The sequence below is a fragment of the Dysidea avara genome, chromosome 7, assembly GCF_963678975.1.
Source record: "Dysidea avara chromosome 7, odDysAvar1.4, whole genome shotgun sequence".
NCBI lineage: Eukaryota > Metazoa > Porifera > Demospongiae > Dictyoceratida > Dysideidae > Dysidea > Dysidea avara.
In genome coordinates this window covers 37,363,692-37,380,977 of record NC_089278.1, presented here as the reverse complement: position 1 = coordinate 37,380,977, position 17,286 = coordinate 37,363,692, and the positions used below count along the sequence as shown (strand labels likewise).

The 17,286-nt window shown below is 37.0% G+C and overlaps 1 protein-coding gene across 1 annotated transcript in view; it reads left to right on the top strand.

Annotated features, from left to right (window-relative positions):
• Positions 1-17,286, top strand: part of LOC136260821 (uncharacterized) — a 43,416-nt gene that overhangs the window by 21,186 nt on the left and 4,944 nt on the right. Inside the window, exons 8-10 of the mRNA XM_066054697.1 lie at positions 2,997-3,095; positions 14,714-14,815; positions 15,120-15,186. Coding sequence (XP_065910769.1) covers positions 2,997-3,095; positions 14,714-14,815; positions 15,120-15,186 — 268 coding nt within the window. The remainder of the gene's footprint in view (positions 1-2,996; positions 3,096-14,713; positions 14,816-15,119; positions 15,187-17,286) is intronic.

Genomic DNA, 17,286 nt, shown 5'->3' with positions numbered 1-17,286 from the left:
ATCATGTGTAGATAATAGTATTGCAGCATCCCCCGGTACGGCTTTTTGTAGAATAGAAATGTCCACTGAACAATTATACATAATTATGACTGGTCATTTACCACCACCTTAATCTGTTATATAATGTACCATATTGTGTTGAATTATGGCCAGGTATTTTAAGCAACTTTTACCCCGCACTATACTATACCGGCATTTATATACGTGACCATCATTCATGAGCCAACTTATACCTCAGTGTTGTACTCTCCTTGATGTCTTCTTACTTAATCATGTGTCACAGATTCAAGCTATATAGGAACTCTATAAAACGTTCTTCGCTTCATCATTTATAATATGTTCATTTGAGACCAGGTGTTTATTCAAAACCAGGCAAAAATTTCTCCTCAAAATTGTAGCCTTGATCAAAATGGCTTTGTTTGAGATTTGTCAACTCATAAAAAAAAAATTCCCTCCTTGAAATTTTGGATAGTGGCAATCTGCAAGAACTTTCCCCCTCAAAAGAATCCCGCTTTGTGGTATTAGAAATACTGTACGTTATATTATCCAGTGAAATGAGTATTGGACTTGTTGTGTTAAGGTACCTTGCAAAAAAGTGAAATAGCTACCCATTCTATTAGCATGGCTATTTTATTAAAAACATGACAACTATATAGTGTAACCATAGTGATAAATGTCTCCATTGTGGAGTAAAATGATGGTTGCTTGGCAACACTGCAAACATTACTAAGGTATAATCCCTTTGGTGCTATAGGAATGGCTGCTAAGTTTGATCACTCTGTAACAGTAATTGTTGATTGCATAACAGTTGCTATGGTTATCGGATTGATTTTTATCAAACATAAACAGAGAACTACAATGAAAAGTAATTTTTTGCTTTGTGAATCAGCTGAACAGAATGAGTCAGTGAGACCAGTCTGACCATAGATGTAGTATATGGGATTAATGGTACGAGAATTATAAACAGGGAAGGGTAAAATAGTCCATCATATAGCTGAACATGACTTCTTCTTGTTTACAAAGTGAGAACTATTAATCTAATATACGGTAGTCCCTCAGTTACCCAACTGTACCATCATTTATCTAAAATTGATAATGACTGTTCTATTAGAGTATTTTATTTGTAGATGGTTTATTAGAGTAAGGGTGTGTTCTATTGGAGTATGTGAACAAAGTTCTGAATATAAATGAATGGGCTGAACAGTTAACTTATCTGAACACTTTTTATCATAGCCTGAGACCATTGAAGTTTAGATAACTGATGGTCTACTGTACTACAACAAGCAATCCTATTACATCTACTAATACAGTTAAACTAGTACAAATCCAGTCACCTGTTAGACAAAATATGTGAACTTTATTGAGTAGTTGTGACAAGTCACTATACATGGTTTGTACAGTGACCATATTCCAGAGTGACAGAACTAACAGTGTTAACATATTTGGTTATTGTGAGTGTGGCCTAGACTAGTATTGTGTGGTGTGGCTAGGGACCCGCCAATTATTTTTATCTATTATGCTATGCTGCACTGCTCAAAATTTTTCCTATTACGTATGCTCAAATTATTGCTCAATATTTATACCAGTTTTTCTAGTAAATTTGCACTTTATGGGAAAACAGTAAGTTGCTGAAGCACAGACTCTAAATCCTTGCTTGTCAAAATGCATGTCATAGAAAAGATCGATATACTCTAATAGAACAGTCAGCTATCTGATTATTCTCTGAGTGTTCTATTAAAGTATATTGATCTTTTTCTGTGATATGTATTTTGATAAGCAAGAATTTATGATAATGCACAAGTGTTCTACCTATTATGCTAGAATTATGCTCAATGCTTTCAAGCACCTATTATGCCAGCATAATCGGCAGGTCCCTAGATGTGGCCCTATACATGGATACATTGTTAACAGTTCACACAAAAGAGAAAGAGAAATGATCGTTACTGCTTTTTTCTGCTTACCTTCCAGTCTGGTTCACCACATAAACATGTATGACACCTTATCCTTCTACACACTGGATGATATTTCAAGTGCCGCAGAGTGTAATATGTGCCAGTAAAATAAATTTTCACAATTGCTCAATCAGAAAGTACATTGTAAAATTGTTAATTCTAAACTTTAAAAATAAGTAATTATTTTACTCACATGACTTTTATTTATATATCATGATTCACTTTGAATAATGTTAAAGCTTTCCCTATACTCCTTAGTGTGTAGAAAATGAAAGCCTTTCCAAGAAAGAAGTAACAATGGTGAAGTTTCTACTGTGCTGTAAATAAATTCCCATAATTTGCATGCCCTTTACTGTAGGAACACATAACAATGATCAAGACACACGGTAGTGTGTCGTGCGGTCAAGAAGGCCGGCATGCCACATTGTGAGTATAATTATTGGAAGAAACAAAGCACTATTTTCACGCATACGTAGCTCCGTGCTTCCTTCACGAATTGGAATCATTTTTATACTGCGGATGCCCTTCACCTTCAGCACCCCACATACCAAGATTGACAAACGCCACCATGAAACAGAAGCCTTCAAAATCTGCTTAATTTCTTTGTTTTTTTCTTCTTCGTTTAGGGGGCTGGGGGGCTTAGATTATTCTTTTTGTACACCTAACAAAAACCATTATAAAATGCGAATGTGTAACTCGATTGTCTTGAACTTTGGTACACTTTGAGAACAAAGGCTTGTGGGTTAAAAGTAAATATAAACACTCGGGTGTCTATGCAGGTAAATATGGTATTGAATAACAATTAAAACTCTTTAATTGGGTAGTCACCAGAAATCTGGATATGTGGCCAGCAACACCTGCCCATGTACTGTAATAAAGTTAATAGTAACATGTTGTAATGATTTGTTGTTGGTATATTAGTTTCAGGATATATTGTGCAAAATGATCAAGTTTGATAGTAACTTTATGTTGTAGCTATGTACATTGTACAAACATGACAACTTAAACTACTAATTCACTTCTTCATGATTTGTGTTGTTGTAGGATAATTCGACCACACTCCATCATGCTGCTATTGGGGGAGTTACTGCCATAGTGAAGGAGTGTATCAAGTCAGGACTGGATGTTAATGCCATCGATAAGGTAAGCTAGTATAGTAATGAGATGTTGGTAATAACTGTTGTGTACATGTTAACTGTTAATGTTGGTCACTCACTTGTTATTCTCTAGCCTAGTTGATTAGTTGTCTGTTGCTTCTCCTCCCACAAGCTAATGATAGTGGGGGTGGTTTGGTATCTGTACAGAGTCTTGGCTGCCTTTTGGGATAAACCTCCAACTCTAGTCAAGGCCAATGTGAAAAATGGGCTTTAATTTGAGGCAACAGATACTTGGGTATAAGGAAGAATTTGGTGTCAGGAATTGTTTTTGCACCACCAAGTTCTTCATACTGAAGCATGATGATGGGTACAATTTATGCCTATGTGATATGCAGCAGCCATCCTAGGTGAGACCCCATACTATCACAGTCCCTCTATCACGAATGGAGGTGCTGCGTAGCAACCAGAGCTAATTTTGCTCTGTTTGTGATGGCACAGAAAGAGGCACAAGCCTGCAGTGACAACAGTGTACCAGAATACAGGTGCACCTCCTTTGGCCTTGTAGCAAACATGTGCCAATAAACCAGGTGGCATGTTGGTACTCCAAATATGTGCCCATCAAGCAAGAGGCATGTTGGTACTCCCAGTGTGAGAGGAATAGCATTTGCTGGCTTTTGCGGTGTGCTGACTTCAGGTAGCATTCATGTCCCTTTAAGGGGTTAGCATTAGCTACGTGTTATGACCAGTGGCTGTGGTAGTCTGATCATGGTGGTGGACCAGCAATTTCAATTATGTAGTCTGTGGACTGGATGTCTGACAGCACCATCTGCATTGGTAGAGAATAACACACAGCAAGGAACACACGTACAGCAAAGCAGTAACTATAGTGTAGTGAGCTGTACTATGTGACCTGCCATTATGTATGTGTACAGTGCAGTAGCTATGCACCATACAGGTTGCTCTCCAGCAGTAGTGGTCTGGACACTAATACATATTGACCAGACGTTGTCTAGTTGTCAAACATTCCCTGCACATATAGTGTTTACACATTCAGTATATTCACACACATGTACAAGGGTATGTGATTCAATGTAATTTTAGTATGTGATTGAACGTCTGTCTTGTGAGGTAATCTGTTGGGTGAATTTATACAAGTATATAGGAACAAATCTGTCTGCATGCTTACGGCAACCCATTGGCCGCTGAGACAAATTGTATACTTGTGGCTATGTGCTTATACCTCTACAGCCATATTACCTAGCTAGTGAAGTGGTGGGAAAGATATGGGTAACACTCTTGAGTAGGTGATGGACTGACCGCGTGTTACGTACTTGCTGCGCATGCGTTGTTACTCCAAATAATGCTGTTTTCTAGATAATGCTCTCCTTTAGCTAGCAAAGGTGTGTGTGGTGTTTGCTCCCACCATTAACTATGTTTAAAGTCTTTAAACTTCATTTAAACAAGTAGTATTGTTGTAGGAGTGTGTAACATTAGATGATGTGTAGAGTTATGACCTCTATGATCATGTGTGTATGTGTGTTATGTGTCTGGTGTAGTATTGATTGTGTGGTATATGTAGTGATGTGTATATGAGATGACATCTCACTGGTCTGTGTTACTCTGTGGGAAATTGTCATCGTCCAATTTTGCTTTTATTAAAATTGAAATTGCAATAGTAATGCTCAAAAATAAATCTTGAATACTATGTTGTGTGTGTTATGTGTCTGGTGTAGTAGTGATTGTCATTATGTGTATACTAACATTGGTGGAGTTCTCCTAGTAAGTATGTTATTCATTCAAGTAGGGTGATAGGTTAAGACTGGTAACTGTGCGTACCCTACGTGCAGAACTTTATTGTCTTATATAGAAGTTACATACATAAAAAGCTGATGAGCATTAAACTATCTACTAAAGTGTATCTGATTAGCTTATATGTTGTACTAATACAATACCTGCCTTCCTGCTCCTATACTACGTTATAATCAATAGCTGTCATCACCTTCCTTGTAAAATTAGCTACTTTGTAAGTACAAAACACTTTACAGTGTTGGCGTTTTGAAACAGTTAGGTAGAAAGAATAAAGGTATAACATGAAAAGTTACAAATGTAGTTAGGTAGAAGTGCCAGTATCGATGATTGTAGTAAAAGGTTCAAAATCTGCATGAAGTACAAAAGGTTAGGTAACATCAAGGAATTTCTCTCACCATCTCATCATTAGAAGGCACTTGTCCTAACCACTGAGCCATACATCACACACAAGTTAGTTCATCATGTAAATTACACAAGGAATTCTAGTGATGTGCCATAGACAACTTGTTTATATGGGAATTTCTTTTAGCAAACTTGGCAAAGCCAGATCATGAGCATTTCATTTGACACTAAAACTACTTTTGATATGTGAAGTGGTTTGTGAGATACTTTTACTTTAAAATTACTCATCATTTGATTCAAATACCTGACGTTGAACTAATTGCACTGACTCTATAATTAGGGAACACCACCAACGTTTCAACAACTACATGTAACACGGTGACCTATCAACACTCCTTATTTGCCAGGACTATCCACCTATAGTACTCTATGCTAGAAGATGTCTGATGTAAATGTTGTGAAGATTTAAACGTCTAATTCACAATCTGTACCTGTGACTCGTTATTGTAAAGTAGCCAGTAACTGTGTATATTGTACTTCTTGTATGTACAACTGGTTAAGCAATAACACGCTGTTTTGCAAAAAAAATTTATTTAACAAAATAAACTGGTATGCCACATAAAATTTTTGTGCATATTTTAATTGCTTTAGTATGTGATAAAACAAAATTCAAATCACTAAAACATATAAACCATCGGATTTGCCTGTTCTGGAGAGTAATAAAATTCTTGTGTAGTGTCTATACAGCAAAGGGCACATGATGAGAGCATGTGATAGAAATAAAGTTTACTGTTGTTATTTCTTAGTCCTTCTTTGTGGAAGAATATATAGGGAAAGCACTATACCTTGATCATGTAAATGACAGTGATGTTTAATAACTTGGGTTTTCAATGTTAACTTTTTTGTAAGTTGGAGTGTATAGCATGAACAATAGGGTAAGTGCTGTACTGTAGGTCAGGTACCTGTGTTATTGTTGGGTTAGTAGTGTTGTATGTAGTGTCACTTATAACATGATGATTTGTGGTTCTGTTCAAGATCACCTCAGCATCAAAAAGTGAACGTGCATTTTCTACATACGGTGGCTTTGTATTTAGTATTGCTACCTGCCCTACGTGCAGCCAGGGAGCACGTGACTACCAAGCATTAAACATCAGTGCCATTCATACCCTGCAGCATGCGTGGTGATATTACTTTTAAAGTGCATGAGCCTTACGCCACCATCCTGCAAAGTACAGCATGTATACCATAATGATGGGAAACATGCAGATACTCCTGAACCTGCAGAATTGCAGTAGCTAAGCTAAGGAAACTATAGTAATGTGATACTTACAATGATGTGCATAGTTCTAACCTGTCCTATTATGCAGGCTATACATGTAGCATCATTTGATAACACATAACTTATATTTTGACAACAAAAGACATTTGCATTTTAATACCGTAACATTGGTACCTGCCCTACAATGCAGAACTTGCCATATTGTGTATTATATGTTATGCACTATGTGCAGGACCATCTCCACATAATTTGAGACCAAGCATTCAAATTCTAACCAAGCCCAAAAGTGCCTTCAGTATATATGACCCTAAATGCTTCCATTAGATTGTTACAAAATTTCAATGGAATTTTCTATTGACTAACTTCCTGCCTGCCTAATGTCTTCAGGTAAGTGTAACTCGATAACAGCTAAAGCTACTGGCTTTTTTTCACTGTTCAATGTTGCTTCCTTCCGAGACATGCCTTTTGGCATACTGCAGTACGTACAATGCACACGTCATGGACTTACCTTTGTCCTCCATTGTGTCCCATTTCTTTTTGCTGACAGCCCAAAGGTCCTTACGTTTGTAAACAGGAATCGTCATATTTCCGTGTTGAGTAGATTGAGTGCAGAGGCACTTACACTGTTCTTCGTTTGTAGTGGACCGAACATAGCTGAAAAACAAAGCATAATGGCCACTTCAATTTTGAGGGGAGTGTGTAAACAGTGGAATGGGCTACTGGAATGGTGGAACAGTAATTGATAGCTGGGGTGTGTGTTCAGATGAAAACATTAACTCTGGTGCCATTCTTTCTTTTGATGTGGTTAGCATGGGTTTACCAGTCATAATAATGTTACAAAAAGATTAACAAACAAGTATAAGGAAAATGTCAGCTACTAGTATATCTGCAGGTGTAAGCGACCTCAAGGTCCCTTGTTTCCTCATTTTTCTATGATCCATAATCAAACTTAAAATTCCCATACAATTGTATTCACTACATGTTCTCAGTGTGTGAACTGAAAAGTTATCTAGCTAACCATCGCACTGATAACTCACCAGTTTTTGCATGCATTGAATGATAGTTACATGCTAATATCATCTGACCTGCTTGAATATTTTCATTTCATACATGCTATCATTCTTCCTGTTCTCTATACAATGTTGAAAGTCATAGTGATGTGGTTAATGTACACAAGTGGATTGTTAAGATAAAAAACTGTCACCAAATAGTTAACATCTTCAAAGGCATAAATAATCTGTTGCTCTTCCACCAATAGTTTGGACTTGTCTGACCATGAAAACCAGCCTTACTTCTCCTTCATAATGATTTGGCAGAATTAGTTCGGCATAACCAAGCCCATAAATGTCTTCAAAGTGATCCCAACAAGTTACTAAAAAAATTTTTTTTTTAATTTTCTGCTAACTGACTGACTGCCTGACTGATTGACTGATGTCTCCTGCCAAGCATAACTCAATTATTATTAATGTTACCAGCTTGATTTGTTCACTGTTTGATGTTGCTTCAGTCTGAGACATGCTTATTTGACAACCACAGCAGACTTACTATTTTCCTCCTTTGTGTCCCATCTCTTTCTCTATACTATTCGTAGGTGTTGATTTGGGGTAGTGCATAAACGAATGTTCTGAAATTCGAATGTTGGGAACATTCGAATACAAATTCATAACATTCGAATCGTATATAATTAGGTCACGTGCAGCTGAAGCAGCTGAAAATAGTACAGGACACGACACGCACCAGGTGTCAAGTTGTTAATATGTACTTCACTATTGTCTACACTTAGTTAACAGCCTGTTGTCTACATGTGAAGCCAAAAATGCTACACCTGATGGCTAGCATGCCAGGTGTGAGGTTGATTACATTGATAAAACTACTACTTCACTACTGTTTAGACTCACTTTACTGTCTATGTCAAAGAGTATTTCAACAAGTAAGTGCATAGAACCCCCACAACAATAAGTCTTACTTCTTCGATTCAATGAATTAAAAATTTTGATTGTGGGTTTTAAATATTAGAAACATACAAATAATCCGTAATTTTTCATTCAAATGCTCAATTCTAGCATTTGTTTATGCAATAATTTTGGGTAACATGGCTTCAGCAGCTGGCTGTCATGAGAATCATTCCATAGTAACTGGATTGGTTACAGAGACCCTTCTCATACTGTTCTTTGTTTGTAACTGGTAGAACATACCTGAAAACAAACTGGAATAGCTGTTAATTGATAGTCAGGTGCACGTTTAATCACACAACTTTCTGGATTGATTGCAGAGGCGCTTCTTGTACTGTTTTATATTGTAATGCTGTGTATTAGGTAAAAGAAAGCTGAAAAGAAGCAAAATGTCAACAACGCTTTTCAGCAATTGCTGATAGCAGGGATGTGCTTTATGTCTTGTCAGTGCCATTTTTTCCAGGGGTGTTTGCAGGTTTCCATTGCAACTAAGTGACTGTTATATTAGAGTAGTTGATATTACCTGACTGCTTTATTGAGTATCTCGATCTTTTCAGCAAAATTATAATTCAGAACAATGCTATAAGTGTTGCTATCATGTTAGAAACTATTATTTAACTATGATAAAGGTTTAAAATGTGTCCTGTTTCATGATAGATTTCAGATTCTGAAGTTTCGATTTGACTTCAACGGGTTTCTGTGGAATTTTGATTTTGTTTTTAGCTGAATTTTCTTCTAATAGACTGATGCATTCAGCCAAGCATAAGTAACTCAACTGTAGGGGCTTGATTTCTTCACTGTTCAACATTGCTTTGACCTGAGATGTGCCTTTTGTTAACTGCAGCTATACAATGCATTAGGGCTGGAACGAAGGTCAAATTTGAACTCCAAACCTTCTTGTAAGATAGCCACTGATTCATGGGAGTGTCATTGCTTCAGTGCTGGCTATCACATGAGTTGTCAGTAATTCTGTAGTTGGTGGATTGATTGTGGAAAGGCACTTCTCATACCCTTCTTTGATTATAATGAGTATAGAACATAGCTGAAAATGAAGTGGAATGATCATTTCACTTTTAGTAATACTAACAGATAGTTAGGGCACACGTTCATTTGTAATTTCTGTAGTAACAGGATTGATTGCAGAGGTACTTTTCATAACTGTTCCTCATTTGTATCACTGCACAGCAAGTGGAAGATATCTGAAACCAAACTGGAATAGTCGCATTGCTTAAAGGAGGTCATCTAAACCTGCAGCTATACTGTAGTGGACATTTAACCCTATTGACAGCCTGTACTAATATGATGTAGGAATTAAATGTCTACCTGTAAAGCTACAAGTGTAGATAACCTCCTTGCTTCATTGCTTTTTATTTCTGTGATTTCTAATTTTCCCTCACACAGATTTATTGACTAACAACTATCAAACAGTACAGTGGTAGAGACATCTTACACGCTAACCCACTTTGGTGTCAACCGTTTCTCACCTTGTAGAACAATTCTACGCTTTCCTTTCACTGATAACAACATGGAAAGTAGTGAAAATGCACACCTGTGGACTACAACATTGGCCAACAATGCCATCAAGCCCGAATCGCAAACTTTCGAAGCATATACTATTGTAGAGTAATGCTTATCTGATGCCTATATCAAATTTTGTTGTCCTGCGGAACATAGTTTTAAAGCTTTTTAGTGAGAAAGGAGACCATGTTGCTAGTCAGGGCATGCTCCGTATAACAGTAATCACACAGTGGCTGCTGGTGCTGTTCACCAGTGCATTAATCAGAGTTGTGACAAGCTAATAGTTTTAAAGTGTAAATAATGTTAGTTGTATCAACAACAGTAGCTGGGTGGTTTGACAGAGCTTGTTCAGTTAGTCCACTGAGACACTTCGCTGGTCTATGGATTTCCGCATTTGTCCATGCATTACTACAAACATGCTGTCCAATTATCTTTATACAGCTGCTCTTAATCAGTTCAACACCACCTTAAAGCACTTATGGTGGGTAGATACCTGTAACTTCACGATAGGTTCGAGACAATGTCCATTGACGATCGTTGATTAATAACAATTGAGCACAAGGATCACATGTCTTAATAGTTTTACTTAATCACAATAACCACACCCCTTTATTATTGGTCTAGCTGTATCGATAATGCTAGCTAGTGCAGTCAAAATATGAAATAGTGACATGGCCCCTGGTAGATGAAGCTGACTCGAGATACTCTAATACAGCAGTCACCCTAATAGAACAGTCACACGTGTATAGTCGTATGCTATACCAAAATACCAAACACACTAGTGTAACAGTAGTTGTTAACTGTACACTACTTATAGACATTGTATGTTGTTGTAAATGTGCACTTGTACGTATGCACACCAAAGATTATTAGAGTCATGCTGGTGCATTAATTGGAGTCATAGTGAACTACATGGTGCTTGCTACGGGATGGGTATTCAAGTCCAACGCCAGGTCCTGGGCGACACTAGTATGTTTAAAAAAAATCAATAATTTATGATAAAGTGATATAAAGCAGTGAAACAAGAGATGAATGATGGTATTACAGCATAGCTCAGTGGGAAAATCCCTACTTTGGCATTAAATAAAATTAACATGCTAATGTAGGGATTTTCCCACCAAGTTATGTTATAGTATACACAGAGTTAAACTATTAGAACAAGTACAGTTGGTAACTTGGTATAGTACATGTAATTCATTACTGGATGTGATCAAAGAAGTAAACTCCCGGTGTGGGAGTGTCAAAGTGCCGCATTTGGTGTTAACTACCATACAGCTAGACAGAGCATATCTGCTCCTTAGTTATCACCCTGTGGCGGAGCCATTCAAACTATTCATTACATCATATCAACCATGAATGGTATATTGGTTACCGATGGAGCAAATAGCCAAATATGGATATAAAACATACCAGTACAACACTGACACCTGACAATAAAATGTTAATCCTTTATACAGTGGAACTATATTCAATAAATTAAATAAATGTCAAGAAAAGTCTGTGTGTATTTTCAGTCACTCCAGTGTATGAACTTCTTTCAAACCTCTGGCTCCATCATTATATCTCATGAGTAATTCTTGACAGTTTTTAACCCTTGCACACCATGTGATGCCACTCCACGAATCCCAGACAAAGATCATACCTCTGGAAAGTGTTGCTTTGTAAAAGCCTCTATCAAAATTTGTCTTGTTTAAGTTCTTCATAGCCACACAGAGTCTTTGAGGATTCTTGTAGTAAAGGGGAAAAAAGTTGAAAAAGGAATTATCAAGACCAACTATAAGCTGGCTTCAGAACTTCTAATTACATAGTATATAAATTTAAAAATGAAGTAGGAATCCAAGCGATAAAAAGTAGTGAAACAAGAAATGAACAATGGTAGCTATTATAGTATACTGTAGCTCAGTGGGAAATCCCTACTTTGGCACTGAACACAAAATAATTGTTATACCATGCCAAAGTAGGGATTTCCCACTGAGCTATACTGTAATAGCTACTATTATTCATCTCTTGTTTCACTATTTTTTATCACTTGGATTCCTACTTCATGTTTAAATTTATAATTTTAATATACTAGTGTTTTTAGTCTTTTGATAAAGCATACAGCTAGCTATAAACATGTGACTGTTCTATTAGGGTGACTGCTGTATTAAAGTATCTTGAGTCAGCCTACAAAGATGTGTGCTTGCCCCAAAAGGGGTGTGGTCATTGTGGTTTCAATTGATTCATAGTATTAGACTAGAGTATCTCAAATCAGCCTACCAACTTGAAGGTGTGCGGTCACAAATAAAGCTAGCGTAAAAGGGGCGTGGTCTCGGTCGATGGATTGATAATACGTAGAATAAAGAATGGGCATGATGTTGTGGAGTACTGGTACCTCCGTACAGTACAGTAGCGTAGTCTAAACGCCTTAAATAATTTTGTGGCGTCTATTATGCTGCTTAAAGAAAGTGTTGACATGGAAAATTAACGCCTCAATATGGTTTCGTTGGATGAAAAAGAAGACAAGCAGTCTGATTGAAGATAAAAGAAAAGACAAGGCGCACAGGGCGTACACTCGTCAGAACCCCAAAAGGCACATCCCACCGATGAGTTTGTTGTTGTGGCATAAAATGGTGACCGTGCGCTGCTTCGTTTGGGCTGTAGGCTTGCAACTGTGGTCGGTGAGGCAGTGAGTCTAAAATAGGAGTTTTGGGTGATTTTTAAAAATTTTATATCCGGCCGCCTGTAAGTGTTTTGTTGTTTTTAACGCTACATTTGATGCTAGATGGATTAATATTCCGTAAAGGTGATTTTCATCGCATAAGAAGTTTCTAAGCTGGTTTTTAAAAGGCGATATTTTTGGCGGTGCACATCATTTCGGGAGGGATTCCTACTTAAATAGTACTACTGTACTGTTTGAAAAAGAAGTGAAGTCTTCTAAAAACAATAGCTGTCACACTTTAAAGTATAAAGAACTGCACCACTAAGCAGTTAACAACCTGCTGTAGCCATCTTGACAACTCAACAAAATGTGGAGTAATCCGGACAAGCCTTTGTGGAAGCATTCTTTAAAAATGTTTGTGGTAGCTAATTGTCTGGGTGGTGTAATAGAGGCAGGTAACCAGGGAGAGATGTGCTTTTTAACAACAACTCTGTTTCCATACTAAAAATCATATCAGAACACACTAGCTCAGGCTATTTGTCACATCAGTATAGTACTGTAGTATATCAGCATTCACTGAATAAAGAAATTTGTTTACGAAGTGAATGTAAGATCAGTGTCTGCTCTTTAAGGATTGGATATTGTTAGCTCATAACTAGTCATGACCACTAGTATCGTGATACAGTATCATATCAAACCATTTATTGATGGTGATACGTGATACACAAAATGCACTGTATCACAGAACACTACCGTAAAATGAGTTTGTCACCCTCCCACACTTGGCCGCACAACACACTTGATATAGGCTATTTCCATTATTTTTGTAGTACTCTAATAGAGCACACTTTTTTTCTGAGCACTTCAATACAATGCATATAGAATTTCCACTGATAGATCTATGAGTTATCATTCTAGTGTACTAAATCAAAACTTTCACTTATAATGTAGAAATTAAGTGAGGAGAACAACTGACAGCAGTGGAAGAGTAATGGGCTTAGGTATATAGGTGTGGAGGTCGCTGGTTCAAACCCTGGAGAATTTTTCCAACATTTTTGCACATGTTTTTCACTTCTCAGTGACTGTTCTATTAGAGTATCTCGATCACATTTTCACATGTTTGGTTTTGCTTTATATCTCCTAAGCTAATACTTTCAGTACTTTCAAACCACAAAAGGTTTGTACCATGATAGTAGCTTCATGTACAGACTGATTATCAAGTTACTCCGTCAAACAGATTACCCTGTAGGCATGACAACAAATCGTTTCTGTAATTTTCAAAATCACACATAATTCTGTTATTCTTGATTCAATCTGCATAAAAATTGGGCTGCTAACGTGCTGCATTATGCTCTTACAGCTGTACTGATAGCTGTCAACTCCTGGATCTAGCCTACGAGAGTAAACTAGGGTGTTACATCACTGCATTAGATTCCTAGAGCATGTGTACAACAGCACATGGTCTATAATACTTGTAGTATGCTAGCTAATTTTCTACACATGCACTTGTAAGTGGATAAGCTCTATGTGAATATCATGTCTGAGCCTGGAAACAAAGGCTATTGTGCAGAACAACATTATGTATGAAATTGACTGTTGCATAAATGTAAAAGTCTGTTTTAAATATTCCCTTGTCTGCTTCCATATCCACGTCCGCCCATATCCACCTTTTCCAACTACCCTGAAGTTAGTGACCACAAATGTACCATTGCCAACCCTCTGGTATACTGTAACCACAAAACAGCTGCAGCAAGACATGTGACATAATAACAATAGAAGGTCCTTCTACTGTCTATAGTGGATACAATAGGCCAAATCTTCCACATGTCCAGTCCATTTAGGCAACTGCAATGGTTTGTTTTACATAGCTGCCACACACAGAGCTTATGATAAAACTTTTCTGTTGTCCTGCTACAATGTCCTGACAAACCAGAATCCATAATCATGAAATGCTATGGTTACATGTCACCTAGTATACACTGGCACATTTTTCATGTACTGTACAAATTTCACATCTACGCAAGTTCATTGTTCAAGCATTTGTAGAACATGTCACCTTTGTAATGTTGTTGTTGTGTGGTGGCATATTGGTGATTATGTATTGACTGTATCATGTGTTGTAGTTGGGGAGAACTCCTTTTGAAAATGCAGTACATTATAATGAGAGTGGAGTAGTATGGTGGTTTGTTAAACAACACCAGACTGACACTTCACAATTTGATGAGGTGAGAAATTACATCATGTATTGTTATTAATGATAATTACTATACAGAGTTAAAGTTGTATGTGAAATATTGCAGAGTATTCTGCAATAGTTTGAGTCATTTATGGTATATGAATTGTCGTAAAAACAAATGGTAAATTGTTGTTTCTACATTTTGCTTCAAAAATACAGCACTGAGGAGGTGTCTTGAGACTAGTACATCACTCGTACTGTATTATCCTCTTGACACATCCTTTGTGTTGTGTTTCCATACACACACATGGTGGTACTTTAACTATAACATATTACACCTCTGTGCTATACAGGATACACAACAGAAGATTAAGGAGTTGGTGGAACAAGAAGAAGCAAGACAAGCTGAAAGTCAAGAAGGTGATTGTTTACAAAATAATGTTGTGTTTTGATAAGTATGCACCTATTTTACTAGTAAATTGAACTAAAGTAAAATACCTACGTACCTGCTCTCGGAAAACTTTATTAGCATCTTCCCTATTAACTAGTAATGGGTGGTACTGAGAATTCACGTAAATAATCAATATGGTATATGATACTGCTCAAATAATGTAACGTCATCTCGTGAGAGTGCATACGAGCAATTAAAAAACTCACTTAATAAAGGGTGTGGCACCCATTTCTCTTGTGTGTATTCATCTCAAACAAAACAGGATGAATGCTCACGAGCAAAACAGGTGCCACGCCTTTTAATTAGCGAGTCTTTTAATCACTCACATGAGATGACATTACATTTGAGCAGTACTGTAAAATAATTAATTGAGTCAAGAGTTCATAATGAAAACTAGTGTTACTATTTTTTTATTATGAGCTCTTGATTAAGGCTATATAATGTTTATTTCTATGGTATCCTGTAATTACTTTCGATATTTGTAATATATTGCAATTATCACAATATCAAAAATACCATTCGGTGTGTACTGATTAATGATACTTTAATCTGACAAGTGAATGTGTTACAATATAATACTCTCAATAGCAGCTTAACATATTATTTTGAAATACGTCAAGTGATTAGCCAATAAAATTAGTATTACACTTGTTTGTCAAGCTCCCTTGACAAAAATCCAGAGAAGACACAGTTTAAGCACCCATTAAACAAATTATGCGAAACTAGTTTTATTGAAGAGGTTTATACATCTATCTCAGTTTAATTCAGTGAAGTATTATTGTTCTGATTATAGAATACGTACGTGACAATTCTGGAGAAATTCTACACACCAAACCGCAACTTATTAATTTCACCCCAATCACCAAGCACCTTTACAAAACAAAATACGTCACCTTGAAGCTTACGTGAAGCACCATCCGAATATCTAATCAACCCCACCCAACCCCATCATGTTTCAAATTTGTATTGTGACTATTGAGGGTCACATGAACTACCAAATAAAATTAAGGGCAATATATTTATGTGGAGCTTAGAGTGTTTCCAACCTCCGCTGACAAAAATCTGTACTACTAATTTGATTGGCTAAAAGTGTGGTGTGTTTCTATTGGAAGTAAGTGTCCGACTTGATAACTAGTGTTACCATAGTGATAGATGCCTCATGGTATAGCAACAATATGGTTGCTTAGCAATGGTTGCTAAGTAACCATTACTAAGGTGAACGTCATTTTGAGAGCATAGCAATGGTTGCTAGACAATAGTTACTAAGTGTGATTGGTCTTTTGCAGTGGTTATATATTTGAATTTCTGCCTAGTAACAGTTGCTATGGTTGTCGGATTAATTTGCAATAGGACAGATGGTTGTGGTATTCAGGATTAATACTTCTTTCATTGTAAACAGGAAGGAGTAAAATAGTGCTATTACATATACATAGGCATCGGAACCGGGGGGTGGGTCCCCACACTATTTTCAAAAGCATGTTCCCTCCCCCCCCACTTTTTGAGGCAAGTAGTAGTAGCCAATCAGCCAAAGTTATACATACACACAGAAAAACATACCTCCATATGAGAAGCCATGCAACAATCACGCAAAAGCACTCTGGGGTGTAGCATCACCAGTACCCCACAACTGTCAAGCCATTCATTGTATGATTAAATAACACAAAAACGCCTGTAATTTTATTTCTGTTATACTTGCATGTGAAATCTGTTGTTCAAATATTTCCTGGATCCCGTGCAGTGAGAAGTTTAAACAGTAGAAAGAGTGTCATATCCATGGCATTATATGATGTGGGAAAGTTTAACTTGAATTGAGGGTGGTAACAGATCTAAGTCTAAGAGGGCAGTCACACTGTAGTGCGCGAGTGTATGGGAGTTGCTGACTACCGACGATTAAACCAGAAATTATTATGACTTTGTGGTGAAATTGATTTATCAAGAGAAACAAACAAGGATGTTGAAACTCAAAGTGGCCAACCGTGAACGCAGTGTGGTATTCACGTGATCTTCACTCAGTTTGGGAACACCTACTAGAGCAGACATCCCAGCTTGTAGTTACTTAAAGGTAGCAA